General features: G+C 43.3%; 1 protein-coding gene across 10 annotated transcripts in view; it reads right to left on the bottom strand.

Annotated features, from left to right (window-relative positions):
- Positions 1-4432, bottom strand: part of QKI (QKI, KH domain containing RNA binding) — a 112577-nt gene extending 108145 nt beyond the window's left edge. For 4 of the 10 annotated variants that reach the window (XR_013984730.1, XR_013984731.1, XR_013984732.1 and 1 more), the window contains exon 1: positions 3820-4384. Coding sequence is in view for 7 of the 10 variants with exons in the window: in XM_081000730.1 (XP_080856856.1) it covers positions 3820-3961 (142 nt within the window). In the remaining 3 variants the exon portion in view is untranslated. Of the gene's footprint in view, positions 1-3819 lie in introns of all 10 variants that reach the window. The other 6 variants (XM_081000725.1, XM_081000723.1, XM_081000726.1 and 3 more) reach the window with 5 other exon arrangements.
- Between the last annotated feature and the right edge of the window lie 21095 nt (positions 4433-25527).

The following is a 25527-nucleotide window of genomic DNA, read 5'->3' as shown; positions in this document are numbered from 1 at the left end:
CACACACACACACACACACACACACACACACAAAGAGCACGCTTTAAATAAATAAATACACACACAATTGCTTTATAAATTGAATAGCTTTTATGTAGTGGGATGGATCCAGACTCAGTGCAATCCTTTGCATATTTTCTCAGAAGCAAGCACTAGTTTGCTAAGTGAAGCTTACTCCCAGATAAATGTGCACAGGATTGCAGCCTATTAGTTCAACATGGGTCTCACTGAATCAATGGGATCCATGTTAACCTCATCATGGCTTAAACATCCTATTGTTTTCAGGTTAAACGAAGGCTGCAATCTTATTCCAGCTTACCTAGAAGTAAGCCCCCTTAAATTGAATGGTGTTTACATCAGAGTAGACTCCATAATTACTTGGGATTCAATCTAATATTTGTAATTGGTTTTAAAAAATACAATTCAAATGGCTATTTTTATACTGAATACTCAGAACCAAAAGCATACCAAGTTTGGCTCCAATTTCTGTTCAGAAACCTATGTCTCCACTGTGGAAGGTTGTGTGGATCCAGAATTGGCCTCCACAATCACCTACGGACACACTTGTTAAGACCATATTCATGGAAGACAATCTTACTCAGCTACAAGTGATCGCCAAAGAAAGAAGATATATACATTATGCGGCAGTAGCATTAGTCATGATGCGAAGGTTAAACATCTTGCTTCTGTGACAGTGCCATTCTGTACTCATTTTAGATTTGTTTGGTTTTTAAAAAAAAAAAAATGAACATAGATGTCAATGAAACTTCATCCTACCTGGATATGGGCTTCTAGTAATAATCTCACATAAATGAACTCTGAACATATCTTTGCCGATCTCCAGTTGAAGCGTGATATTTGGCTTGCTCAGCATCATCTTTATTAAATATTTAATCCCCGTGTACTCATAACACAAGGGGAGACAAACAAAAGGAATTCAACAAGTTGCTATTCACATAAAAATAGATACTTTTTCCTTTCTTTAAAAAATGCATACATGACTAAAATTTGTGGCAATACTTTCAGCAGACAATTGCTGGAAACAAAAGGTTCTTCTAACCTAAGAAAAGCCCTTCCCTCCACTTCCTACAGGCTCCCATAAACCAATAGAAAAGCAGCTTTATATTTATTAAGTTGATTTACGTAACTTTGCTACTGTTTATAAATAAAACAAAAATCAATGATTTTGAGAATCTACACAATTATTGAAGCTTTATCTCTGTGTACCTTTGAATATGAAAAGGTATACACATGATTAAATGTAGAATATTTTGGACGGTATTGATATTTACCCATACAATCAACTGACCTATAAAAATACAGACGTTATCTGCAGTTTTCCACAAATACGTATAGATTCCATTAGAATGCTCCAAGCCCTAATATTACTAGCTATCTTTTACACTCTTTGAGCTTGACATAACCGCCAAATACCAATAATAACAGAGGGTGGGAAACAAACTTTCTGCCTCTTGTTCTACAAAACTATCAAATTGCCAGAATGTTTTCTTAGTCTTTGTTAATGTGAATATAATTTACGAAATCCAGAAGTAAAAATGTTAGCTGTTTCATGATTAGCAAGCGACTAAACAGCAATTTTAATTACTTCACAGATTTCATTTACTGCACAAACCTTTCTACAATATTTTGAGAAGGGGGTGGGGATTATACCACAATCATAAAACCTAAAGGCACAGTATGTGAATATGCTTGCTTTAAGTTCAACATCTCACATACTTCTTAAATTTTCTGTTTAAGTTTGCCAATTTTGGCAAAAACGTTTATAAAAAGCCTTAAAATCTTCAATCTTTTTTTTTCCAAAAAGAAAGAACTGGCGCCCCTTAGTGTTCAAATATTAAAACATTTAGATCATTCATTTAATTTGCATGGAACATTTTTTCAACATTCCAGAAAGTTTTCAGCATTTGCAGTTCTTCCACCCAGGAGCCAACACAAACAGGAAAAGGCAGAAAGAATTAAAGGGGCAGCTGAACTTTTGCCTTGAGCTATCCAGAAAGTGATGGGGAGGGGAAGAGGGGAGAAAAATAAGGGAGGGACAAGAAACAGCTTGATTGTTGAATTAGATAACTTTCAGATCTTGTTTTGCACTTGCACAAAACAGGGGAGGGGAGATGCCAGTTCAAAGGCTTCCGAAGTTCCAAGGTTATACCACACTCAAAAGATTCAGTGACCTCACATATTCTTCTTGAAATATCCTTTTGACACCAGAGATGTTCTGCTCTTTTGTTCTTGTGACAAAGTCGCTGTGCCTCCCTTTTCCAGATCAAACTGATGATTCAGTAACTTTTTCAATCCATTGTTATAACTGTGCTCAATTTAGTTACTTTAGAAGCTACAGCTCAAATTCGTATCTTAATTTCATACTACGGAATCTTCCTGAAAAAATGTTAACAATCTGAAGCTACTTTCTAAATAGCATCCTTTCAATGTCTGTCTCATTTATAGTAGTGTTATCCAACAAGAGTCAGAAATAAAATTCCAGTTTGTAAATCAACATCCCACAACTATTTACATCAAACAAATGCTTAACATCGTTTCCAATTCAAGTGTAGACAAACCCTTCAAAGGCTATTTTAAACTCTGCATAAACTTTTCTCAATTGGAAAAATAAAATACCCAAAACCATGGCTGAAATTAGATGTAAACATCTTTCATATCTAACTACTGAAGTTTTAAACTACCCCCATAAAATTCATAGGACGCCAAAACTCATGATTTCTCAGGACAGGGTTTTGATTTGGGGGGGGGGGAATCAGGTTCAGATCCAAGTGAATTCAACACGTGATTAAAAAATAAGACAAGAGAGCACTGTTTTGCAAAACCTTTGGGTGTAATCCTCAAGCCATTTGAAAGCATACAATTAGGATTTTTTAAACAAAACAAAAAAAAACTTTGAAGTGTGCTAAGAGTTACACCACAGATTACAGTAAAAATTTAGGTCTTAATTCCACAAAAGTGACTTTACAGCCTGGGAGTGGGAACAGGAGGATTAGGTGTATGGCCTGGAACGTGCGGTGGGTATTTAACAACGCCACTGGCGTTTTGTTCTTGACACTCGAGTCGCTTATTCTCCAGTGTAAACTCTTCCAAGGCAAAGCCTAGTAAAGTTTGGTCTGTTTACTCACAAATTTGGAGCACAAACTCCTTTTTTGTGACGGAGAAACCACCCAACAGGGGAGGAGAGAGCTAAGCCCTCCAGTCTCAGCAATGGGTTTGCACCACCTCCCTCCCAGTCAAATCTCGACAACAAGATCGCCCCGTTCCTCATTTCTTCGGGCTGCAAACTCGTTCACAAGTACTTCTATGAATCATGCCACCCGGCCTACTTCGCCGTCGTACTTTTTTTTACCGTAATCCTCAGAACTCTCTTTTCCCACCCTTTCCAAAATAAAACCACCTCCCGGGCTCTTTCGCTCCCCTCCCCCCTTCTTTCCCCCCTCAGTGAGGCGACGTTTCCCCCTCGGTTAAAAATGCAGCTACGCAGAAAAAATGAGGGAACGCAACAAAGCCACACTTTATTCCCTCCCCGAGCGCCTCGTCCCCAAAGGCCGAAACTTCTGCGAAGGGACTTCCCGCTTCTCTCCCCTTTGTTTACGGGGGAAGGAAAGGCCGAAAGACGCCATTGAAAAGGAGGAGAGTCTACCCCCCGTTTCGGGACGGGAGAGGGAAGGGCAAAGGGGATCCCGTATAGGGTGTAGAGGCCCAATAGAGAAACAACCGTTTTCCCCTCACAGCTACGGCTACAAAGAGAGAGTTGCTCTTGATTTTTCGGGGGTGGGGGTGGGGAGGTGCATTTACCTTCGTCCAGCAGCCTCTCGAGGTGGTTGAATATCCCGCAGAAGTTGGGGAGGCTGCTCATGAGCTTCTTGTCGTTCATCAGCTGCATCAGGTAATCGGGGCTCGGCTTGGGCTTCTCCTTGGTTTCCATTTCCCCAACCATATTCCAAGCGCAGGGAGAGAGCGAGCGAGCGCCCGCACCAGCACTCGCCCAACCACCGCACTGGGCGCCCGCCAGGCGGGGAAAGAGACGGGGTGTGTGTTATGTGGGCTTGAAGCGCGAGGGGGGGAGGAGGCCTTTACCCCCCTAAAACCGGGGGGGGGGGGTTAGGAGGAAAACGAGGGAGCGGGGAAAAGGGGGGCGCCGTCAACGAAGAAGCCACCAAAGCACACGCCGCTGGGTCCCGGGCGAGACAGAGAGAGGAGGAAAAAAATAAGAGGGGGAAACTCGGTGACCCCCCCAACCCCTCCGCCTCCACCACCACCACGGAGGGCTGCGCCCTAGTCTTCCTCCGCCGCCGCCGTTTCTCCCTGTTTCCAGTCGCCGCTCCCACGGGAAGCCTTTCCCCACAGCGCCGTGCGCCCGCGGCCGGCGCAGTCTCCGGTGTTTCCCTCGCCGCCGCCCGCTTCGCCTCCTCTCACCCGCCGCCGCACACGCAGACGTTGGCCGCGGTTCCTTCTCCTCGGCGCGGCTGCTGCTGCTGCCCCCTGGTCTGTCTCCGCGGCGGGGAAGGGAGGGAGGGAGGCGGGCAGGCAAACGGGGGGCGGGCTTGGCTACTGTTTCGCGAGGAGTCCTCTCCGCCGCTGCCGCCGCCGCTTGTAAGGCTGTTCCCGGCCACCGGTGGTGCTGCTTCTGCTGCTGCTGCTGGTGGTGGTGGTGGTGATGCCGCCGCCTCGCCTCCCGCTCCGCCTGCCTCCCTCCCCTCCCGCTGGTGCCGTTTGCTTGTGGCTGGCGAGTCTCTGTCCTGCCGCCGCCGCCGCCGCGGTGCCTCCTCCTCCTCCTCTTCTTCCTTCGTCTTTCTCCTCCTCAGTTCGCTCCGGAGTTCGCTTCAGTTCAGCGCTGGCGGCGGCAGTAGCAGGCAAGCAACGGCGGCGGCGGGAAGGGGAGGGCGCGGGGGAGGGGCGGCAGCAGCGAAGGAGGCAGGGGCGGGGCGGCCGTTAATCAGCGAGCGGCGGCGGCGGCGGCAGCGCCACTTGGCGGACTCAGGCCGCCCCGCCCCTACTCAGAGCCTGACGAAGAACAGAGCGGAACCCGGCGGGGGGGGGGGAGCTCCAACTACCGCGCGCCAAAAAGAACGCGGCGGCGCTGCGCACACGGATATATACACACACGCAACGCAATACTGTATATGTGCCTGCTTCGGTGTGACGGGGGCGCGCGCGCGCACGAGCAATCTCGTGCCGCCGCCTTAAGACTACTTTTACGTTCGACATGTATATGAGGGGAGGGGGGTTAAGGTGTTGTTGCTTTTGGCGCGCGTGCGCGTTACCATCGGCTGGCGCCTCTCCCCCCCCCCCAACCACCGCCGAATTTCCACGAAAAATCGTCTGAGCGCACGAGATTAGAAACTCCTTAAAGAAACTCTTGTTACTTCACCGATCTTACATTGGGGCGGGGCCCGGTCACGTGCCGGTGGCGGGGGGGGGGAGAGTCCTGGTTGTGTCGCGGTTCTACCTAAGACGCATGCGCCTAGAGGGATACGAATACGCGCGCTCCCTCGCGCGCGCTTTCAATTTTGCCGCGGCCCTGCCCCTCTCCCTGTCTCTCCCCAAGCGTTGGAATGGAATGGGAGGGGCGAGGCTGAATGGAGCCCCATGCGCCTGCGCAGAGCGAGAAACCAGAGTAATTTTGTTCTATCCCCTTGAAGCGGCACGGGGGGAGAGCGGCTTCTCCGTGGGGGAAAAGGAGCTCGAGGCACACGCGCCCGTTGGCGAACTCTCCTTTGCTCGGCTCGCGTTCAGTCCCCACCGAGGTTGCGATATGTAGTGTGCACGTGTCGCCCGCTGGCTCTCCTGACGCGCGGAGCCGTGTCGTCCTTTTGCCACAGGAACGCAGTACCGCCGAGCCAGCCGCTTGTGGCAGCGCGATGCTCGGCAGTTGGCGCGCCTCGCGGCCACCTCAACCCTCCCGCGCGCTGCTCGCGGGCGCCCTCAAGCCCCGCCCCGGTCGCCTCACGCGGGGACTTTCCCCGCAACGACGCTGTCTTTTGCTCCCGGGTCCTGCTGGCCTCTGCCTCGCGGGATCCCTCCTCTCAGGAGCACCTGTCCTTCCCGCCGGGGGAGCGGCAGACTGGCGCTGTTTTAACGGTCTCGCCGCGGCCAGACGGGGCAAGCATCCTTGTGAATGAGGCGGAGGCAGGAACCTGCGTGTGACTCGCCTGCCCCCCCCCCGAGGGCCTCGGCTCCCCCCTCCATGGGCGCTCTCCCTTGGGGGCAAGCCCCGTGCGGAATGCCGCGGGGGTCGCTCCCAAGCGCAGCACGGCACGGCCTTCCTCTTGGTGTCCCTGAAGTCTGGCGTGCCCGGCGGCCGCCGCACAAAAACACAAACCGGCCGCGGCCCGGTTGTCTGAATCCCTTAAAAGGGGTGGGGAGTAGGCGCGGACCGTTGCTTTTCCATCCAGGACCGCCCTCTCCCTCCAAGCGCAGAAGCCGTGGCCGTCCTCGCCTTTCTCCCGGCTCTTGCATGCTCGACCAAGGAGGCAACTTCGCATACGAAACGAAGCCCGTCACCTGCTGCTCCGCCCCCCCCCGAGGTTTTCAGTGCTTAAACCTCTCCTAAGCACCCCCTGCCTCTTTCAGCCAAGGACGGGTGTTACCTGATCCTGCAACTGTCATTGTGGTCCGCGGAATTTGCAAGCCTCCAGACCGCCCTCCCTCCACCCACCCAAACGGGCTGCACGGATTCTCCCTTCTCTTCCCCCACCCGCTTCTCTTTCTCAGGGTTTTCAACGCGTACCGCAGCCGCATCGATGCCACAGTTCTCTCTCCTTTTAAATTCACCCCTATTTACATCAAATTTACGTAAATGTGAATGTAAGTATTTCAGAGGGCAGACATTGTCTTTCTTTCGTTGTTCCAAGGTGGACGCCTTTTTTGCTGCTTGTTCAGCCGCAACACACGTGAAACAGATCATACCGAAGTAACCGGATTCCTTTTCTTTTTCAGTCGTCACACCCACATACCTCTGTCTGATCATGTACTACTTTTTTCGGTGTTAACATTCATGTTGGTTCCCTCCTTATATAGTGTATGTTCTACCTCCCAAAAAAATTGCCTTAAAAATAGAATCGATCCCATACACACTTTCATAGAAGTGTTTATTTACTTCTCCGAAGCATTCTGAGAAAATGTACACAGGATCAGACTGCAAGACAGATTTCTATTCTAGGTGAGGCATATTTTCCTGAAAATAATTCAGAGGGACTTGCCAAGCACGTGTCCCCTATTTATTCAAAAGCATATTGCACTTTGTTCAACAAGTCTTGCCCTACAGAAGTGTGCTCAGGTTTAGAGTGTTACTCAGAAATTCCTACTAAAATTGATGTGTAAAACACATTAAGGTAAATATGAGAGAAGTTCTTGTTTGTTTATGCAGTTCTCCATATTTAAGCAAAGGGATATTGATAACATTTATTACTTGGCAAAGCTATTTTAAAGAACTGCATTTATACAGTATTATCCTTATGAATGCATCCAATTATTTTGTGAATCAAAATATTATGGTACTTCCCCCAAGAACTGATGTGAGTACAAGTGCTTTACAGGGCTAATGTCAAATTCAATCAAACATCTGCCCTGAAATTTAGAGGGAAGTTGTGTCAGCTTCTATTAATAATGTTGGTTCTACTAAATATATATATATATATATATATATATGTGGAATGTTATTTGTGTTCAAGTGTAAGGTACTATTTTTTCCTTCTTTTTGCATCTGTGCTTAATATATATGATAGAAAAACAAACTTTACAAATGTATAGGCTAAACTTTTAAAATGTTTTCTTTCAACGTGGCTTATTTTCAGATCTAGAAAAAACAGTATCTCGTAGCCCCATCCTAAACATGCTTGCTTAGAGGTATGTTTATAATGGAGCATGGTCTAGCCAGAGATAAGCACTTTAACAAAATCACATGTTAAAACATGTACTACAGGACCAGACTAGATGTGACAGTAGCAGCCACAGCTGGCTATTCATGTCTGCCCCATTTTCATCTAAAACCATGAGGGTCCACGTTTTACAATGAGAGGGACCCGTGAGTGAAAATAACATCCCTACGATTGCTTACCATCACCACCACCCACTCACTCTCCATCACTTCAAACGTTTCTTTCCATCATTTCTCACATATTTTGTGATTGCAGCCAGGCTGGGATAAAAATGTATGCGGCAACAGAGTAGGATGGCGCATTCAGCTCAACTTTTGTTGTAAAACCCACTTTGCATACCCTGTTTTCAGACATGAGCCGTTAGCATGGTGGATCCCATCATGTCTAGTTTGGCCCTTTTTGTTTGTAGCTTTGGAAGTATCTGAAGAGGCCTGAAGCACCAAACAGAAAGTCTTTGAACTGATCCTTCAGAATGCAGCTGATTTAATACAGCTGGGATAGCTCAGCTAGTACAGCATGAGACTCTAAACCTCAGGGTCATGGGATCAAACCCTACGCTGGGAAAAGGATTCCTGCATTGCAGAGGGTTGGACTAGATGACCCTTGTGGCCCCTTCCAACTCTACCATTCTATGATTAGTGTGATCAATGATCATTGTTTAGGCTAAAGACCTCTTTGCCTTGAAATGCACAAGTACTTCTGCAGGCAATCTAAAAGGCATTTGTTTAATCTAGAGTTCTGTTCTTTTTACCCCTCTGTTTGCTTTGTTTATGGATCCAATGGCATATTTTTTCACTCTCCTCCATGTGACTACTCCTCATTTACACATGTGCACAACTTGCCTGCTCTCATGTTCTTTTCAGGAAGATCCTGATGCTTTCATGAGTCTTGTTTAATATTGTCACTAGGCAACTGCTCAAATTGCCATGGGATTAGTCTGTTCTTCCCATTGAAATGGCAACAAAGGGGAGACATAATTCTCCATGTGACCTTGTCGCATCAAATCTGGTGATCACACATTCCCTGGGTGTGACCCAATCTCATAGCTTTGTTTTGCTAGCTTCCTTCCTTTTCCTACCCTAAAATAGAAAATGGCTCCGGTTTGTAATAATCTTTGCAGAATTTGCCAGCTAGCTGAGACATTAATAGTGGCAAAGTGCAGGTGCCTTGAGGGCCACATTCTGCACCTACCTAGTCTATCATTCTGTCTTCTTTTAAGTGCTTCTCAAGAGTGCTTTCTTCACTGTTGCAACTCACACAGGGTCACACACAAAAAATAAAAAAGGAACTGTGAGCATTTCTGGCTTCATTTTGATCATTTCATCTGCCAAAAGTCTATTGACACTCTTGAAACATTCCTCTGACTACAAGTGCTGACCTGATTTTCAGCTTTGTTCCACATTTGGATGGTCAAATTTTCAGCAAAGTGGCAACTCACTTCACACAGGCCGCCAAATAAATCACCTGCTAGTATTCTCTGCAAAAATGTTTATTGTTACTGTGTGGAGACTTAAATATAAAAATTTAATTTTATAGAAAAAAGATAGTGGCTGTTCTGTTTTTGAATGAGAAAAGGGAATACAATATACTGCTCGTATAACAGAAGAACCAGCTTCTAGAGTTCAGATTTAAAATGAGTGTGTGTTGTGAGATCCTTCCTGTTTGTTTGCTTTAAGCAAGGGTTTTGTTTGTTGTTTGAATGTATGCCTTTCACATGGTCATCTGTTCACTTACAGAATTAGGAAATTGTTTTAGAAATCCAGTCTCCTGTGTGATAGTAATAAATGTAATTTTATACCACCCATCCCCACCAATCAATGCTTGAGTATATCACAAAATACAATCACCAAATACAGTGAAAAGCCCATGTCTACTTGTTTATTTAAAAAATCTTTGTACCTAATAACATCCTTCAGTTTTATAGTCAACTATAGTTTATAGTTGATACCAAAAAAAATGAGTGTTTTCACTAGTTAGCCTCTATGGCAATAAAGTTCCACAATTCAGGGTATCTTCTCCACAGGCACTTGCTTCAGATGACAGAATCACCTGAAAAAGATAGTAATGTGCAGACAGGTTAATGCTCCCTCAGGTGCCCAGGTTCGCACACCATGTATGGTTTTAAAGTTCAGCATCAGTGCTTGAATAGTGTTTGGAGATGAACCTGAAGACAGAGGAGGCAAGTTATATTTCAAATGTTCAGTTCCATTTTTGTTGCCTAGCTGCTGTATTCTGAACGGTGCCATATCAATCTTCAATGGCAGCTCCAAGTACAGAATACTGTAGTACCTAATTTGGAGATTACAAAAACATGGCTTATATATTTTTATCCTGGAAGCATAGCAACTGGTAGGACAAAGGTAAGGTAAAGAACCCCTGGACGAACCCCAGTCGAATTCGACTATGGGATACGGTGTTCACCTCCACTCTCTTGTCATGACTGAGCTTCAATTTGTTCACCCACACTGAGGTCATCTGGGCACTAATTCAGTACTTCTGTTGCCTCTTATATAAAGGAGAAAGAGAGTTGAATGCTACCTCTCAAAGATTTTATGTAGAAGAGGACAAGATAATCTTGTGGGATGCCATAGCATAAATGCCACAACATTAAACAGTATTTCCCCAGCACCATCTTCTTGAATTGGCTCTGCAGGTGGTATTATTATTATTATTATTATTATTATTATTACTACTATTACCCTTGCGGGAGCCAGTGGAAGACAGGAGTGCCTGGCGTGCTCTGGTCCATGGGGTCACGAAGAGTTGGACACAACTAAACGACTAAACAACAAACTATTACCCATCCTTCACTCCAGGGTCCCATGGTGGGTATCACCAAGATTAAAAATAGTTGAAAGCAACTTAAAATTAGAGAAATAAGGTTGGCCCTACAAATATACATCTCAAGCTAGGGTTGCATCTTCAGCATTTGCCAAAAGCTGCATAATGATGGTGCCAGATGCAATTCTATGAGAAGTGAGTTCCACAACTTAGGGGCTGCTGAAAACAATGTTCCCTCTTTGGCTCCCCACCCCACCCCAGAGGTTTCTAAGAGTGGTGGAACAACCTGAGTTCTTGGCACCTGAGAAATGGAAAGAGAACCACCAGCAAAACACCATGCCAGCAACTCCCTGTATAGAAAGCCTGCCCAGAAGGATTCCATGGTTGATAGTATTGAAAGAAACATAGAACTGGGAAATTAGTAGAGATGTACTCCTGATGTGCTTCTCCATCAAGGCAGTTTCCGTGTGAAAAATGGGTCAGAAACCAAAACAAATTGGTTCCAAATAATTGAAGCTGTATTTACAGTGCTCTAGATTTATGTTTTCAGTTAGCCACAAGCGCTTATCATATATACTTTTAGTTCTAGACTGATGTAATCTTGGATTCACACCACCCCAAATGGCATTGACCCTATTTAGAGGTTTAAGAATATTCATAATGTCCCGGTTCAAGCACAAAATATGTAAGTAACCAAGCAGCTTGGATTTCTCCAGTCGTGTAAACTGATTCAGAATCAAGAAATCAGCACTCCCATTCTGATTGATCTAGACATATACTGCTTTTTCTGAGAAATGCTGATAGCAGTACTGGGCAAATAGAGTTTATTTCTGCCTTTTTGCCAAAAAGACCCCCAAGGCAGCAGATGGTTTATGCACAAGAACAAATTTCAAATAAAAAAATGCAGCTTAGAATACATTTTTAAAAAAAGACTACAATCAAAATACATTCATATTCCTGCTAAAGGCAAAGTTTAGTTCCCACAAAAATGTCAGGGAGATCAGGAGAAAACCCTTAGGGAGCTGCTCTTATTAAGGCCCCAGTCAAGGGGTGGGGCAGACAGATGGAAAATCTTGCCCCTTGGTGGTCCAGAAAGTTGGTGGTCCAGAAAGTTGTGACTTGTGACCTTGAATACAACTTAACTACATGTGTCTGCTACTCTGAGTCCCAACACAAATGAAGAAAGACTTCTAGGACTTAACTATAAGTCTCTTTCCATTCATGTTGGACTGTGAGTAACAAAAGCACACAAAGTGGTATTCAACTAAGTTTTAATCAGAGTAAACCCACTGAAATTAATGGACCTACTTAGCTATTTTTCATTCATTTCAGTTTGTCTGATCTGAGCAAAACTTAAGTTGAATATTATCCACAGGGTAAATCCAGACATGCCCTCCTTGTGCAAATGAGTGGACTCCTCGAATCCAACATGTTCCCAGTGGCAGAAGGGGAAGGGATTATTTCCTCTAAATTCGTCTTGCAGGCCCAAATGCCCCTCCCACTTACAGAAGGTTCTCTTACATTCCAGAATAGACTTTCAGAAGCAATGGGAATTCATGAAAATACGTTTTTCAAAATCATCTCCCTTCTGCCAGTGGGAGTGTCATGTAGCAGAACTCCACTGCTCTAAAGTCTGGCTCCAAGTATTTGTATAAAATCTGTTTTTATACTAATACGAACAAAAAACCCATGTATCTTCTCCACTGCATTTGTCAGTTCTCTTTCCATTTTCCATCATGCCATGAACTTGGATAGTCCCTTCAACAGCTTTGAATCATTTTGAGGTGGTTTCTGTAGTCCCAACACTGCTGAGCAAAATGTTTTCCTGAAATAAAAGAACTATGCAATCAGTTGTATCAGCTGAAGAGTGCTCTAGACTTTGTTTTTCTCAAATACCTTATGCCGCATGGCAAACTTCTTTTGAAAATGAGAGGAGTTTCAGAAGCCATGACATTGGGGTCAGCTATTCAAACAAGGATGGAAGTCCTTTGCATGAATCTTAAGCAGCTCTTTAGATTCCAGCCATTGTACATAGTGACAAAATGAGATTTGCAAAGGCATGTATAACATCACATTCCTACACATATAAAACTCGAAATGCACAAGTACAAGATGGGGCATAATAAGCGAGAAAGCAACACTTCCAGAATGATTTTAGAATTCTAGCAGATAAAAAACTGAACACGAGTTAGTGATATAGTGCTGTGGGGAAATGGCCATTGCCATTTAGATTGTATCTATGGACAGGTGACTGCGGAAGTAATAGTACAGCTCTACTGAAAACTGGAAAGGGCTAATTTGGGCTACTGTGGTGTGTGTCTCCTGCTTTCAGTTCTGATTCAATTTGTCTCCCAGGCAGTAAACATGGAAGTAATAGATTTGAACAAGGGCTGGTCTTCACATGGACATTCATCACTCGATTGTAACATCAAATGCTGAGTTCCTTTGTGTAAATCAACCATCGTGCATCGTCACAAATAGAGTTGACAACCTCTGTGGTGACAGTTCACATGCTCAGTTCAGAGTCTTCACATTATTTATAGCTCTATCACAGGAATGTCCAATGTCTATTCTGGGGGTCTAATCCGGCCCCTGTGGCAGTTTATTTATCAGGGTCAAATCCTAAAAAAAGCTCAACAAGTTTGGTCGGCCCCCATGCATGTTTACTTCTTCAAATCTGGCCCTCTTTGGAAAAAATTGGGCACCCCTGCTCTATCACATCTGTAGGCCACCCAAGATATTTGAGACAGCATATAAAGAGCTATTGTGCATATTATCCTCAGAGCAATCCTGCAAGGTAGGTTAGACCAAAAGAAAGTAATTTTTCAGAGAACTTCACAGGCAAGCAAAGTTTTGAACCCTGTTCATCCCAGATTGCAAGAGAAACCCTGCAAATGCTTTTGGGCAATTTGAAAGTTTTGAATATATAGAGCTAAGCCAATTCAGAGTATAACATAAATACAAATTGATGTGTGTGCATTAAGTATGTTTCATGCTTACTATCTGATTTATGCAGTGGCATTATTCTACTGTAGCATGGCACATATTCTTGGAACAAACCCTCATTAGTCCTCTGTGTGAAAGCAGAATATCAGTTCATGTTAATTCTCAAATAAGCATAAGTATTTGTTACTGCCTTTGTTTTCTTGTCAGTACCACAATAAGATATAAATCACACGAGCTAACTAAGGTTTCTGCAAAGGTGGATATTTTTTATTGCATTTTTACTTATATCACTGTGAGAGAAGAACTACCTGCATTTTTTGTAGTTTTGTTTCATATTATAGATAACAGTCATTTCTAAGTTGTTTTCAAATTGTTCTCATCAGACCATATGATTAACTTTTACCCCCCTCTTCCAGCATTAACTACTAGTGTTCAAGAATTTCTTAATTTGGACCCTTTGGGTTGATGTATGTACAGTACTGGGCAAAGATGCCTATTTGTAGAGGAAGGGGATAGCAAGCAAAAAGAGGGGGCACGCAGTAAAGCCAAGCAGCTATTTCCAAAAGGTAAAGCATTTTACTTTACTTTTTTTTTTAATGCCCTGCACGATGGGACAAAATACACAGTCCTTTGCCATATTGTCTTTGCAAAGCCTGTCTGTTTGGTCATGCGCAGAAAGCAGCTAGGCAGTGAGAGTGGGATGTATTGACAAGAACAAGATGAATGACCCCCTGGAGACTGCGGGTTTGTATGCTAGTTTCCACCACCTTTTCATCCCTTTGTAACCCATTTTGGTTCACATGCAGATTAATTTTGACCAAGTCCTTACCAAATGCTCTCTTCTTTTCCAGCCACTTAGCTTTGGAAGGTAGACTGGAGAATCTAAATATTTATGAGGTCTTCTCTCCTCTCTCTCTCTCTCTCTCTCTCTCTCTCTCTCTGGTTTATGATGCACCGTTGTTGAATGTAGAGGAATTACGTTAATGAATGCATGCCTGCACACACAGACACAGAAACCAGGCAAAGGGGGAAAACACACACAAAGCTTTGTCAGCTCTAATGTCGGCTCTTACTAAACAGTTCCCATGGAAAAAGAGAGAGAGAGGCAAACAGATTCAAAATCTTGCCAGGAGAAAAGGTTGTACAAAAGATGAACAAAGTTGCGTCTTTGCTTTCCTTGGCTATAAAAGTGCCTTGTTTCATATTGGGGCGGAGGGTGGGGGGAAGCCGAAATGAAACACATTCATATACAAATTAAAAGTTTGTTTAAAATGCTGTAACTGATTTGAGCTGCTCAGTAGCACAGAGAGAAGTCCTATATTGTGCTTGGATCAATGCAACCCCGAAACAAAAAGTTAACAAATGGCACAGATCTTGTTTGCTTATCTTCTTGCATACTTTCTTTGTCTCTGAGGATTTTGTATACAAACAGATATCAACTGGACAGGATTGTATGACATATGGTGAATGCTGATGTTCTTTCTTCCCTTGTGCAATGTTTGTGAAACTGGTCCATGCTTGACTAAGACTGTCATTCTGTATATACTTAGGAACAAGCCTCATGGAACTCAATGGGTCTTACTTCTGAGTAGACATGCATAGGATTGGGCTAGAAGCTCATGCTCTGGACACCTCCTGCCTTGACTACTGCAAGCCTCCTTTCTCAGACTTTCCCTTGTCGTGCATCAAACCTCTCCCTGCCTCAGAACTCCACTGCCAAAAATGATAAACCTTTCTAGTCACTCAAACTATAGAGCACTATATTTAACTATATTTAAGTTCAAATACTTAAATTGGCTTCCCATATAACTTATGTCCACAACAAACACCTTCACCTGCAGTCCTGTCGGCTCCCTGTGTGTATTCTCAGGTAGATGGGGAACAACTTGCAGTAACTAGTCCTGTGTACACAGTTTCTCACCTGAATCAAATGGCTGGAGCTACTTAGTGGGAAACTACCCCCCCCCCCCAAAAAAAAATAGAAGGTATTTTCTAATTTGACAGCATAACATGTTTAAATGAGGTCTTCTATCTTTGTATTTTAATTTAAACATTTAATATGGGTTCAAAACCATATATTACAATGAAATCTGCAGAATTTTACACACAGATGAATGCATTTTATTAAAATGTACTGGAACTGAAATATAGACTGCTTTACTTTATGGCAAAAGACTAATATTTTAAATCTTTAATTGTCACTGTCCTCCCTGCCTCCACCCTTTTTATTCTCTGGCCTTCACAAACTTAAGCAGAAGGTGGTACAAATTTTCTCTGTTTCCTTTCACAACAGAGCAGTAGGACATGGAATTTTAAAACATGCTGTCTGTGTTAGCATTTTAAAAATGGTTAGGCAATGGCAGAATGTTTGCTTGTTCTTTGAATACAATAGGATTTTTACTATCTAACTCCTATTTATATTTATGTCTGTTGGGATTTCAAAAGCAGTTACCCTAATAAATGTGTTCCAGTTTTTATTGTGCTTTGTTTTCAAGTTGTCCAATTTGATATGTAATTGAATCCAATAAAGCGATCTACATTTCATTTGTTCAAAGGCTATCATTTATGTCAGGCTCAATATTGACACTGCCATTTACATTTACATTGCTAGGGACTTTGTGGAATGAAAATTCGCTCCGAGCTAGATCTGATGCAAAATGAACTTACTGTGCAGAGTTTGCTGCACACCAGGGGCCTGCAGTGGAACTATTGCAATGCCTGATAAGTCTTAGCAAGATGGGCAAGAACCGTTACAGTGGCCAGGTTCACACATTACACTGAGCCAATGTTAAGCTACAGTTTCTTAAAACAAATCTTGTTTAAAGCACCAGCTGCCCCACAGAGGATTAAAAAAATCAATGTACGTTCACAAGTTGTAAGTGAGGTTTGAAGATGGTGGTGCATCATTTAGCATGTAGGAGTTCAGAGTGTCTGCTGAAAGAAGTCTGCTGATATTAGGAATAAATACTAGTCAGTGACCCCAATGAGAAGCTGAGTATTACAAAAATAAAAATGAATAAGCAGCATGTTTGTTGGGACTATCACCGCAGGGGTAGAACATGGTCCACTGATGGACCACTGGGCAACTTCAGGTGGGCCACCTGGTGCCTGCTGGTTGCTAAAACTCTTGCAAGGTGTGTTGGACAATTCCCTTGATCTGATCCAACAGATAACATCTTAGGTTCTTAAGCAAGAGTTCATTCTTGGAATCTGTTAATCCAGTTCAGCTAAGCATTAAGTGTACAGATATCATTGGTGAACTACAGGGATTCTAGATTTTTTAAAATTATTATTATACAATCTAATTCCTGACATCAATTCATGCTTGACTTGAATTTAAACATACTTTTCTGCATTGTACTTTTCCCAATTGAAAGTTTTTATCGGTATTCTCCCATATATATGTTTTCCTAGTTTTTCTGGAGTTGCTGAATACCAGATAGAGAAGTTTGCATAAACCTCAATTTGAGCATTATTTTTCTATTAAGAAAGAATTCAGTCTTTCAAAACTACATGAGTGGAATTTGTTTGCATAAATGTAATTCCACAAATGTCAGTGCTCAGAAGCTGAGTGCTAATTACATGATCTAATTTTGGTGATTTTTTTAAAGAAGAAAAGTTAATGTCAGGAGTCACCTATATTTCCTTTTTACTAATGATTTATCTACCCAGTTATTTGTATCCCACCCTTCTACAACATGGCTCACAGTCTGAATAAAATCACAATAGAACAACAGCAGCCATAAGAATTATGAAGGGAAGAGATAAAAGGGCTGAGGCGGCAGCAATCAACAACAGATGTCAAATCAGGAATACACTACAGAGGAGCACATCTGAACAGGAGGGTTTTAGCTGACTTCTAGAGGGAGATTTTAAAAACGTGCTTACCCAAATATCATGCAGCACACAGCTTCCTTAGCTTGGGTACAATTGTTAAGAAGTTATGCTCTCTCATGTCCACCATGATCGGTCATACCTCAGGTGGTGTGGAATACAGAGTAAGGGCCCCCTCTAAAGTATGAATCTGCATGCAGGCAGAATCATTATCAGTGGCAACCCTTCTGGTGGATCGTCTTAATTTTCACTTAGACTCACCAGGCAGAAACAAGGAACTTTTAACATTCTGATGGTGGCCAGAGAGAGAAAACATTCAGGAGACAATGTTGAGCACCTTTCGCCATGTCTGTTCAACGCCATCTCCTATCTTTGTCCATATTCCTTTAAAGCACAGTGGGGAAACCTCAGATCTGGGAGTCAGATGTGTCCCTCCAGTTGTCTCAGTCTGGCCCTCACATCTCATCACAGACCACATAGTTCACTGGTCCTGTTTCACACTCTCCTCAAGTGTTTTTGCCTAGCTGGAATTGTTTGTGACCTGTGATAATGCTTCAAACCTGCCTGAATGGAGAATGGGCAGGTATGTAAGGTGGGGGTTAGAAACTCCCGATTTCGCATGGCTGGAACGAGACCTGTTGTGTGAAAGGTCACAAGCCGCTCTACTCATATTTCCTTCTGGCCCTGCCGCCTTTGCATCCAGCCAGGCCACCCACTGACATGTGCCCCCCTCCAAGTTTCTCACCTGTGCTTTAAAGAAATAGATATGAAACAAAATACATCATATACAGTTCCTGAACCTCTTAAGCATGTATTTATGAGCAATTACACCCAGTACTCATAGAGCAAGGCTCCCAAGTTTTGTAAGCCCCAGTACCTATCCCAAAGTACCTATCCTGCATTGTTTGATGCTAATCTCCAAATGTCTTTGAAACATTAAAAGATTATAGCAACACTCCTTATACCACCGCCTTCCTATACTCATTTCCGCTACAGTTTTACAGAAGCCATTTCAAAATAATAGCACAGAATTTAATAACGCCTTCGCTAAAGCAGCGGTAGCCAATGTGCATTCCAGATGTTGTTCTATAGCTCCCATCAACACTGGCCAGTGGTCATTCTGGCTGGGACTGAGGGGAGTTGGAGTCTTGAAGATACCACATTAGCTACCTCTCTGCTAAGGCATACAAAACAGGGCTCACAGCTCATACTCAGCTCTTGGTCTTGACAGAAGCTTTTACTTAACCAATCACAGAAAATACTTTGGCAAGGTAAAAAGCAATATGGCAGACCCAGCATATGAATATTTTTCTGTAGACTACTTGGAGGTTTTCGTACTATCAATAAGTATGTATATGAATTTTGTTAAATAAACAAATAGAATTTGAGGATTACATATCATTGAGTATCTTTTGGGGGTCCTTTTAGGATATACTGCCACCATTTCGTCTGGACAAACATTTGTCTTGGAAGGTAAACTTTTTAAATGTCTACTTTGCTATTATGTCAGCAAAATCCAATTCAAGTGAAAGCTTCCAGACCCTTATTAAGACCCTTCAGACATGGTTAAACTCAAAGGAGCAGAAAGCATTTGCTTGGCTTTAATGTAAAATATGCAGAGCAAACCCATCCTTAATTAGACACACATGTCTTTCAAGATATCAATAAATGTTTTTTTGGTAAGTGTGGTTTAATAAAATGTAATAACAAGAGAGTGAATGCACCGAAGACATAATTTAATAGAGATTAAAATTAACAGACACAAATTTGCAAACCTCAGCAGTGGCTAACAGTCCATTTATTTAAAGAAAATAGCTAAATTCCAGTTTTACTGTCAATTGGTCAAACAGGGATGGGGAAGAACTCTGGAATTTTATTGTAACTCATTTTGGAATATCAAATGATACTTCCTCCTCTGCTTTATATACCATATTCCAAGTCTACAGAAGAGTGCACCAAAATTTGATAAGTTATGTTCATTAGGCGTTCAGTTTGGAGGCTGTCACATTGCTGCTGCCTAATGTGTTCTGACTTCCTACTATAACTTTCCAGGGAGGTTTTGACCCAGGGGCTGAAAACCCTTTTGGGCTTATGGACACATTGGCAAACCAACCAAAGGAACTATTGTGGGCACCCCACATACGCCACAACTACGCACACATTGCAACGTTGTCTATCAGCTGCAATGGAATGCTTTCCCCACCAATTCTAATTTCAGTGGGAGTAGAGATGAAAGAGGATGCCCTGTGGGCTCCAGAGAAAGCCTCTGGGCACACGGGTGCCCCTGGCCCACCATATTGGCAGCCCTTGCTTGACCTATGAAATGAAAAGTAGCTTGGAAGGAACCCATGTGTCTAAGAATGCTCTTCTCCCTTAAAGACCACTATTTTGGATCAAGAGCACTCACTTGGCTATCAGCTGACCTTAATCTAAAGGATAAGAGAATGTGTGGACTTCTTCCATCTTCAGAAAGGATCCAGCGATAGTGGTCCAAATTTGGAGTTATCATGAAATATGGATCTGTGGGCTGTGATGTTGTTTTAACAAAATGAAATAAAATACCTCCCTACTGGGTTTCTGCAAAGTTTTAAATTGGTTTCAATTCCATTTCTAATACCATTACCTTAAAAAAAGATTTTTTATTCCCCCCCCCTTTCAAAACAAGTGTACCTGTCAGAAAAAAATCAATGTTATCCTGAATAACCTGAAGTTGCCATGTGAAAAACTTGTGTTATAGAAGCCATATGGTGGTGGTGAGGATATGGAGGATAAAAAAGGTTTTAAGAAAAGGTTGCACAGAAGAAGAACATTTTTGGAACAATAGTACTTTCGTTTGAATCTCCAAAGGCAAATAAATCTACTTTTGCACAGTAGCTACAGACAAGGTGCATCTCTGAAGCAGAGGCTTTAGGAAACCTCAAGAGGAAGAAGTCAAAACTGTATTACACATACATCTTTTAAAAAGTATCGTAGCTTCTCTAAACCGAACACTGAACTTTACTGGTAGCCTGTGTAACTCAAAGAGAACATGCACAACCTGCACCACAAACTTGATGCCATGCATTATTTTACACTAGGAAATCGACTGTGCACAGGACAGCAGTGTCAGGTAATCTTGAGGAATCTCTCAAAATCAGAGGCATACAAAAGGGGAGTCATGTACCTTCTGGAAATGCTTAATTCCCATGCAGACTTTTCTTTAGTCTCATTCTTCACATTGACAAACTGATACTGTGTGTGTGTACCAATGCAACATTTAGGATTGTTGGAGGGACAATTTTCTTCCCGCTCTCTCATATTTCAGAAATGAGGCATCAGAAATATCTGTATCGCTGGTCCACTTAGTAGTTCTACAGATGGCGGTACCATTTTTAGATTTACATAAATGTTTATATAAATACTAGATGTGTTTGCCAAAGGATGTGTGGATGACCTCGATATACTCAATATACTCAGGTTTCTTTTCAGATCACATAAATATTTCACCTTTTTTACTCAATATGAGCTAAAAAAAACCACTACCACAACCCATCCTATTACAATTCATAGCTTCTTTGCCATTGAATCTTGAACATATCCCAGCTCAGGTCTTTGAGCCTTTTTGTTGTTTAGTCGTTTAGTCGTGTCCGACTCCTCGTGACCCCATGGACCAGAGCACGCCAGGCACTCCTGTCTTCCACTGCCTCCCGCAGTTTGGTCAGACTCATGTCTTTCTCTTCCACCATGTTGTTTCATGTCTGTAAGACTTTGAGCCTTACAGTAAATTAATCCTCCATCAAAAAATGAAAAAGTAAAGTGAGAAACAGCCTTCTGTTTTGCTGAGTCTTACCCCTTACCTTGTGGTCTTAGGCAAGTTAATCTCTCAGTCCAGTTTGTGTATTCATTAGGTGCTGGCATTAAGTAGCCTGGTGGAAAACTGGCAGAAGCCCCTCCCCTCTACCACCACACAGATAACCTCCCATGTGATGCAAATGGCTAATCAGGAGTGGCTCTGTTCACATTCTTTCTCTTCCACCATGTTGTTTCTGCATGAGGTCCTGGTGAGTGTATGAACCAGGGCTCAGACTCCGCTTCCTCAGGGTTACAGTGAGGAATGTGAAGTGCTTCAAACGTTCCAAAGCATTATACCAACCTCCCCCAACTTAGTGTTCTCCAGATAGCATGGCCAATGGTCAGGGATGATGGGAGTTGAAGTCCAAAGGATCTAGATGGAATCAGTTTGCGGAAGGCTGTGTTATATATATATGACAATGGTGATGATGATTTAGGGTGACCATAGCATTGACAGGAGATGATAGAAACTGATGGGTGATTTGGCTGTTCTTCATGTAAAACCATTCTGGAACTTCAAATTACTCCAGTATCGAAGGTCGGAAACCCAGGGAGACTTTTCTTCTGTGACTGAGGAATATTATGAAAATAAGGAAATTTGACACTGCTCTAAGGTTTTATGTTGGAAGAGGCCGGTATGTTGGAAAAAGCACAATGCGTGGTTAGTCCCTTAGTTCTTTTCCTTCTCAGCCAGTGGCACTGTTAGAAGAGAACTTGGGAACAGAAATCTGGGAGATGAGATGAGTGCGGGGAGAGAAGCAAACAAGAGCTTTAAAACACATGAGGAGGAGGAATGCTGATGGGGCAGTACCAAAGGTGACCCAATAATACTCCACTGCCCTGAAGGCCTATAAGCATCTGGAGTAAGCCTTACACATCACTATCTGAAGGGGGGCACTTGTATGTCCAGAGTAAAACAGGGACAGTCAACATGGTGTCCTCCAGATGTTGCAGGACCACAGTCGCCATCATCCCTGACCATAGCCATGCTGGCTTGTGCTGATGGGATTTGGAATCCAACAGCATCTGGAGAGCACCACACTGGCTAGCCTTGGATTAAGCACACGAGTGTCCACTGTTGAAATTCAGAATGGAAACTCCTTGGACAGGGAGCTTGTCTCTCTTGCTTACACCAGCCTCTAAAGTGGTTATTAGATGTTTTAGACTGATTCCCTCTAGGCCTCCCCTCCAGGCACAGTGTTGCCTTGCTGGGTGCAGTTGGTGGGAGTTGTAGTCCAAAACATCTATGAGGGCACCAGTTTAGGTAAGCCTGGTTTATACCCTTCAGCAAACTGTGAATAATGGTGCTATCTAGACAAATAAATAAATAGATTTATTTCACAGGTTAATTTAGGGCAATGTGAAGCCATTCCTAACATTCTGTAGCCCTCTCAATTCAGTAGGCTATACACTGCCAGGCATCAATAGAAGTGCTTCAGTGGAACAGCTGCATAAACAAGAATCAGAGGGAGAGTTTATATAAACAAATTAATTACTGCTGTAAGAGGGAGGCATAGCAGTCTGACCGTGCCGGGTATAGCTTTATCTAAGCAGGTGTAAATCAATAGCAAAACATACATTTCATCTTGCATACGGTTTGCCTCCTCCAGGACAAGTTGAATCCAGACCACTTACTGTAGCCTTGCCTGTTACTCAGTCAGTGTGTTGTTGATGCCATTTACAATTTCCAGGGTTTTTGCCTCATAACACTTCTCAAATGTCCCCCTGAAAATTCTTTTGCCAGCCACACATTCACCGAAGCTATAATAACAGATGGAGTTTTATGCTCAACTGGCTTTTTTCTCTAGTTGATCAAACTGAAAAGCCAGACAAGATGGAAATTTGCTGAAATTTAGATTTCTTCCTGCAGTTTTACAGATCTTATAAGTTATCATTCATTGATTATGCGAGCTCCCTCGTCTCCAGCATCTGTCTGCTGCATATGGAGGAAAGACGAATTCATTTTTAAAAAAACACCAGAGCACAAGATGGAACACAAATACATATCACAAACAAACAAACAAACAAACGTGGCAATATAGAAAATGTGTGCAGCTTTCTCCATTCTCTTCCCTCCACCTCACCCAGTGATTCCCAAACTGTGTCCTAGGGCACACCAGCATGCTATAAGAAGGGTTGAAGTAATAATGCTCAACTTTTGTATAGGTCCTCACAGTGCATCACATGCATTATCTAGCTGTAATCCTGACAAGAACCCTGTAAGATCAGTCTCCATTGTTGTCTCCCATATTTCAGATGGTGTGTGGGGGGACTGAGGGAGTGTGGCTTGCCTAAGGCTACTTACTGGGTTCATGGTGGAGACAAGATTCCAACTGGGGACTTTCTGATTCTCAGCTCACTCTCGTAGCCATTATGTTACATTAAGCTACCATCTCTGAAGCTTCCATAGCCCTTGGTCATCCATGAATATGGTTTTAACAGTGTGTCCGTAAGTGGGGTGCTAGGTGGAAACATGAATAGACAATCCCACTATTGCAAGGCAAGTATCTGGCCATTGTGCTGGAGGGGAGCCTCTGGTCTTCCACATGGTGCTGCACTACAACTCACATCATTATTGGGCATCCTGGCTAGAACTAATGGGAGAGCCAGTGTGGTGTAGTGGTTAGAGCATTGGACTAAGACCTGGGAGACCAGAGTTCAAATCCTCACTCAGCTGCAAAGTTCACCTCGTGGCATTTGGCCAATCACTCACTCACTCTCAGCCTAATCTACCTCAAAAGATTATTGTGAAGATAAAAATGGGGAGGAAAAGGAACTATATACCATCTTGAGCTCCTTAGAGGACAAATGGTATCAAAATGTAAATGAATGAATGGAGTTGGCACTCAACAGCATCTGGAGGGCTGCAGGTTCTCCACGCTGATCTATCTTTTTGAGCGCAACACAGAAATATGCCTCCAGTTTTAAGCTGGGGTGGGGCAATGGGATGACAACCTGAGGAGCTCTGATAATGCAGGAACCGTGGCAAACGTGGTTTTAAAAATCCCCTTCAGACCTTTCTCAATCAACAAGAGGTAGTCAGGGACTGAGTAGGTGGAGCCAGAAACATTGCAAGGTAGGAAGCTGCCTTATAGCGAACCAGGCCATTAGTCCATCAAGCTCAGTACTGCCTACATTGGGTGACAGCAGCTCTCCAGGGTTTCTCAGCCCTGTGTAAAGATCTGAGATCTTCTGCATGTGAAGCAGTTGAGCTACAGGGCCAGCATGTATGGCCCTGTGCCTCCTGCCTGCAGAAGTGGCTCTCTGGGTGGTGTGGAGTCACTCTGATAGCTTCCAAGCAGGGATATCAGTGCCATTTACATGGACAAGCAGGAGCACCAGGTGGCCTCTGGTGAGGCGTTCGTGCTGCACCAACCTCCCCACTACCTCACCCCTCTGTCTCAGTGAACAACAATGACTCACCTATCCAGAAGCAAGTGCAGTGGTTCTGCACAGCCAGAACCGCTTCTGCCTCCCAGTGTTAATATTACCTGCTCATATTTCTTATACAACTGTGATGGGCCATCCATGGACAGAAATACGGTGAGCCGGCAATCTGTAGAAAGATTCTGACATAGTTCGCAAGAACTACCCAAGTCCCTCCTTTCCCGGCAATTGTTCCATATGTTGTACAGATAATCTAGCTCTTTGGGTTGGGTAGGCAGGAACTGTAGACCATGTATATTTAAGGATCCTGAAATTCATGGATTTATTCTTCGTCATCCCATGGCATGCTTGCGCATTGCAGTACTTCATTAGTCCCACTCCAGTTCACACGTTTTGCCTTAAAGACTCAGCTATTTGTTTCACCTTATCAACTCTGTGGTCATCAGAAAAGCTGAACTAAAAAAAGAAGAAGATTCCTCTCTCCTCTCCTGGCTACTAAAATGCCAACCATTGCCATTTAAAACGTAACATTTATTTAAGAAAAAAGTTATGCTAATCAGTATTAGCAGTAGCACACCTGCTGAATATGTATTTGTGCAAGTAGAAGAAAGGTGGTCATGGACAATTCAAGGGTTTTTCTTTCCATTAGCAAGATTCAGTTGACAATGTTCATAATAATAATAAAAATAAACACAGATGGTCCTTTATCAGAGTAAATAGGCCTCAGAGACCTGCCATGTACTCTTGTTATCAGCACTGCTTCCTTTTCTGCCTAAAGGACTTAGGTAATGTGCTTCGTACAGCTTTTAGACTCCCCCCCCCCCACTATGTTAGAAGTCCTGTC

The sequence above is a fragment of the Podarcis pityusensis genome (genome assembly GCF_964106645.2).
Source record: "Podarcis pityusensis genome assembly, chromosome: 3".
In the NCBI taxonomy this organism is placed as follows: Eukaryota; Metazoa; Chordata; class Lepidosauria; order Squamata; family Lacertidae; genus Podarcis; species Podarcis pityusensis.
This window is presented reverse-complemented; position numbering and strand designations above follow the sequence as displayed.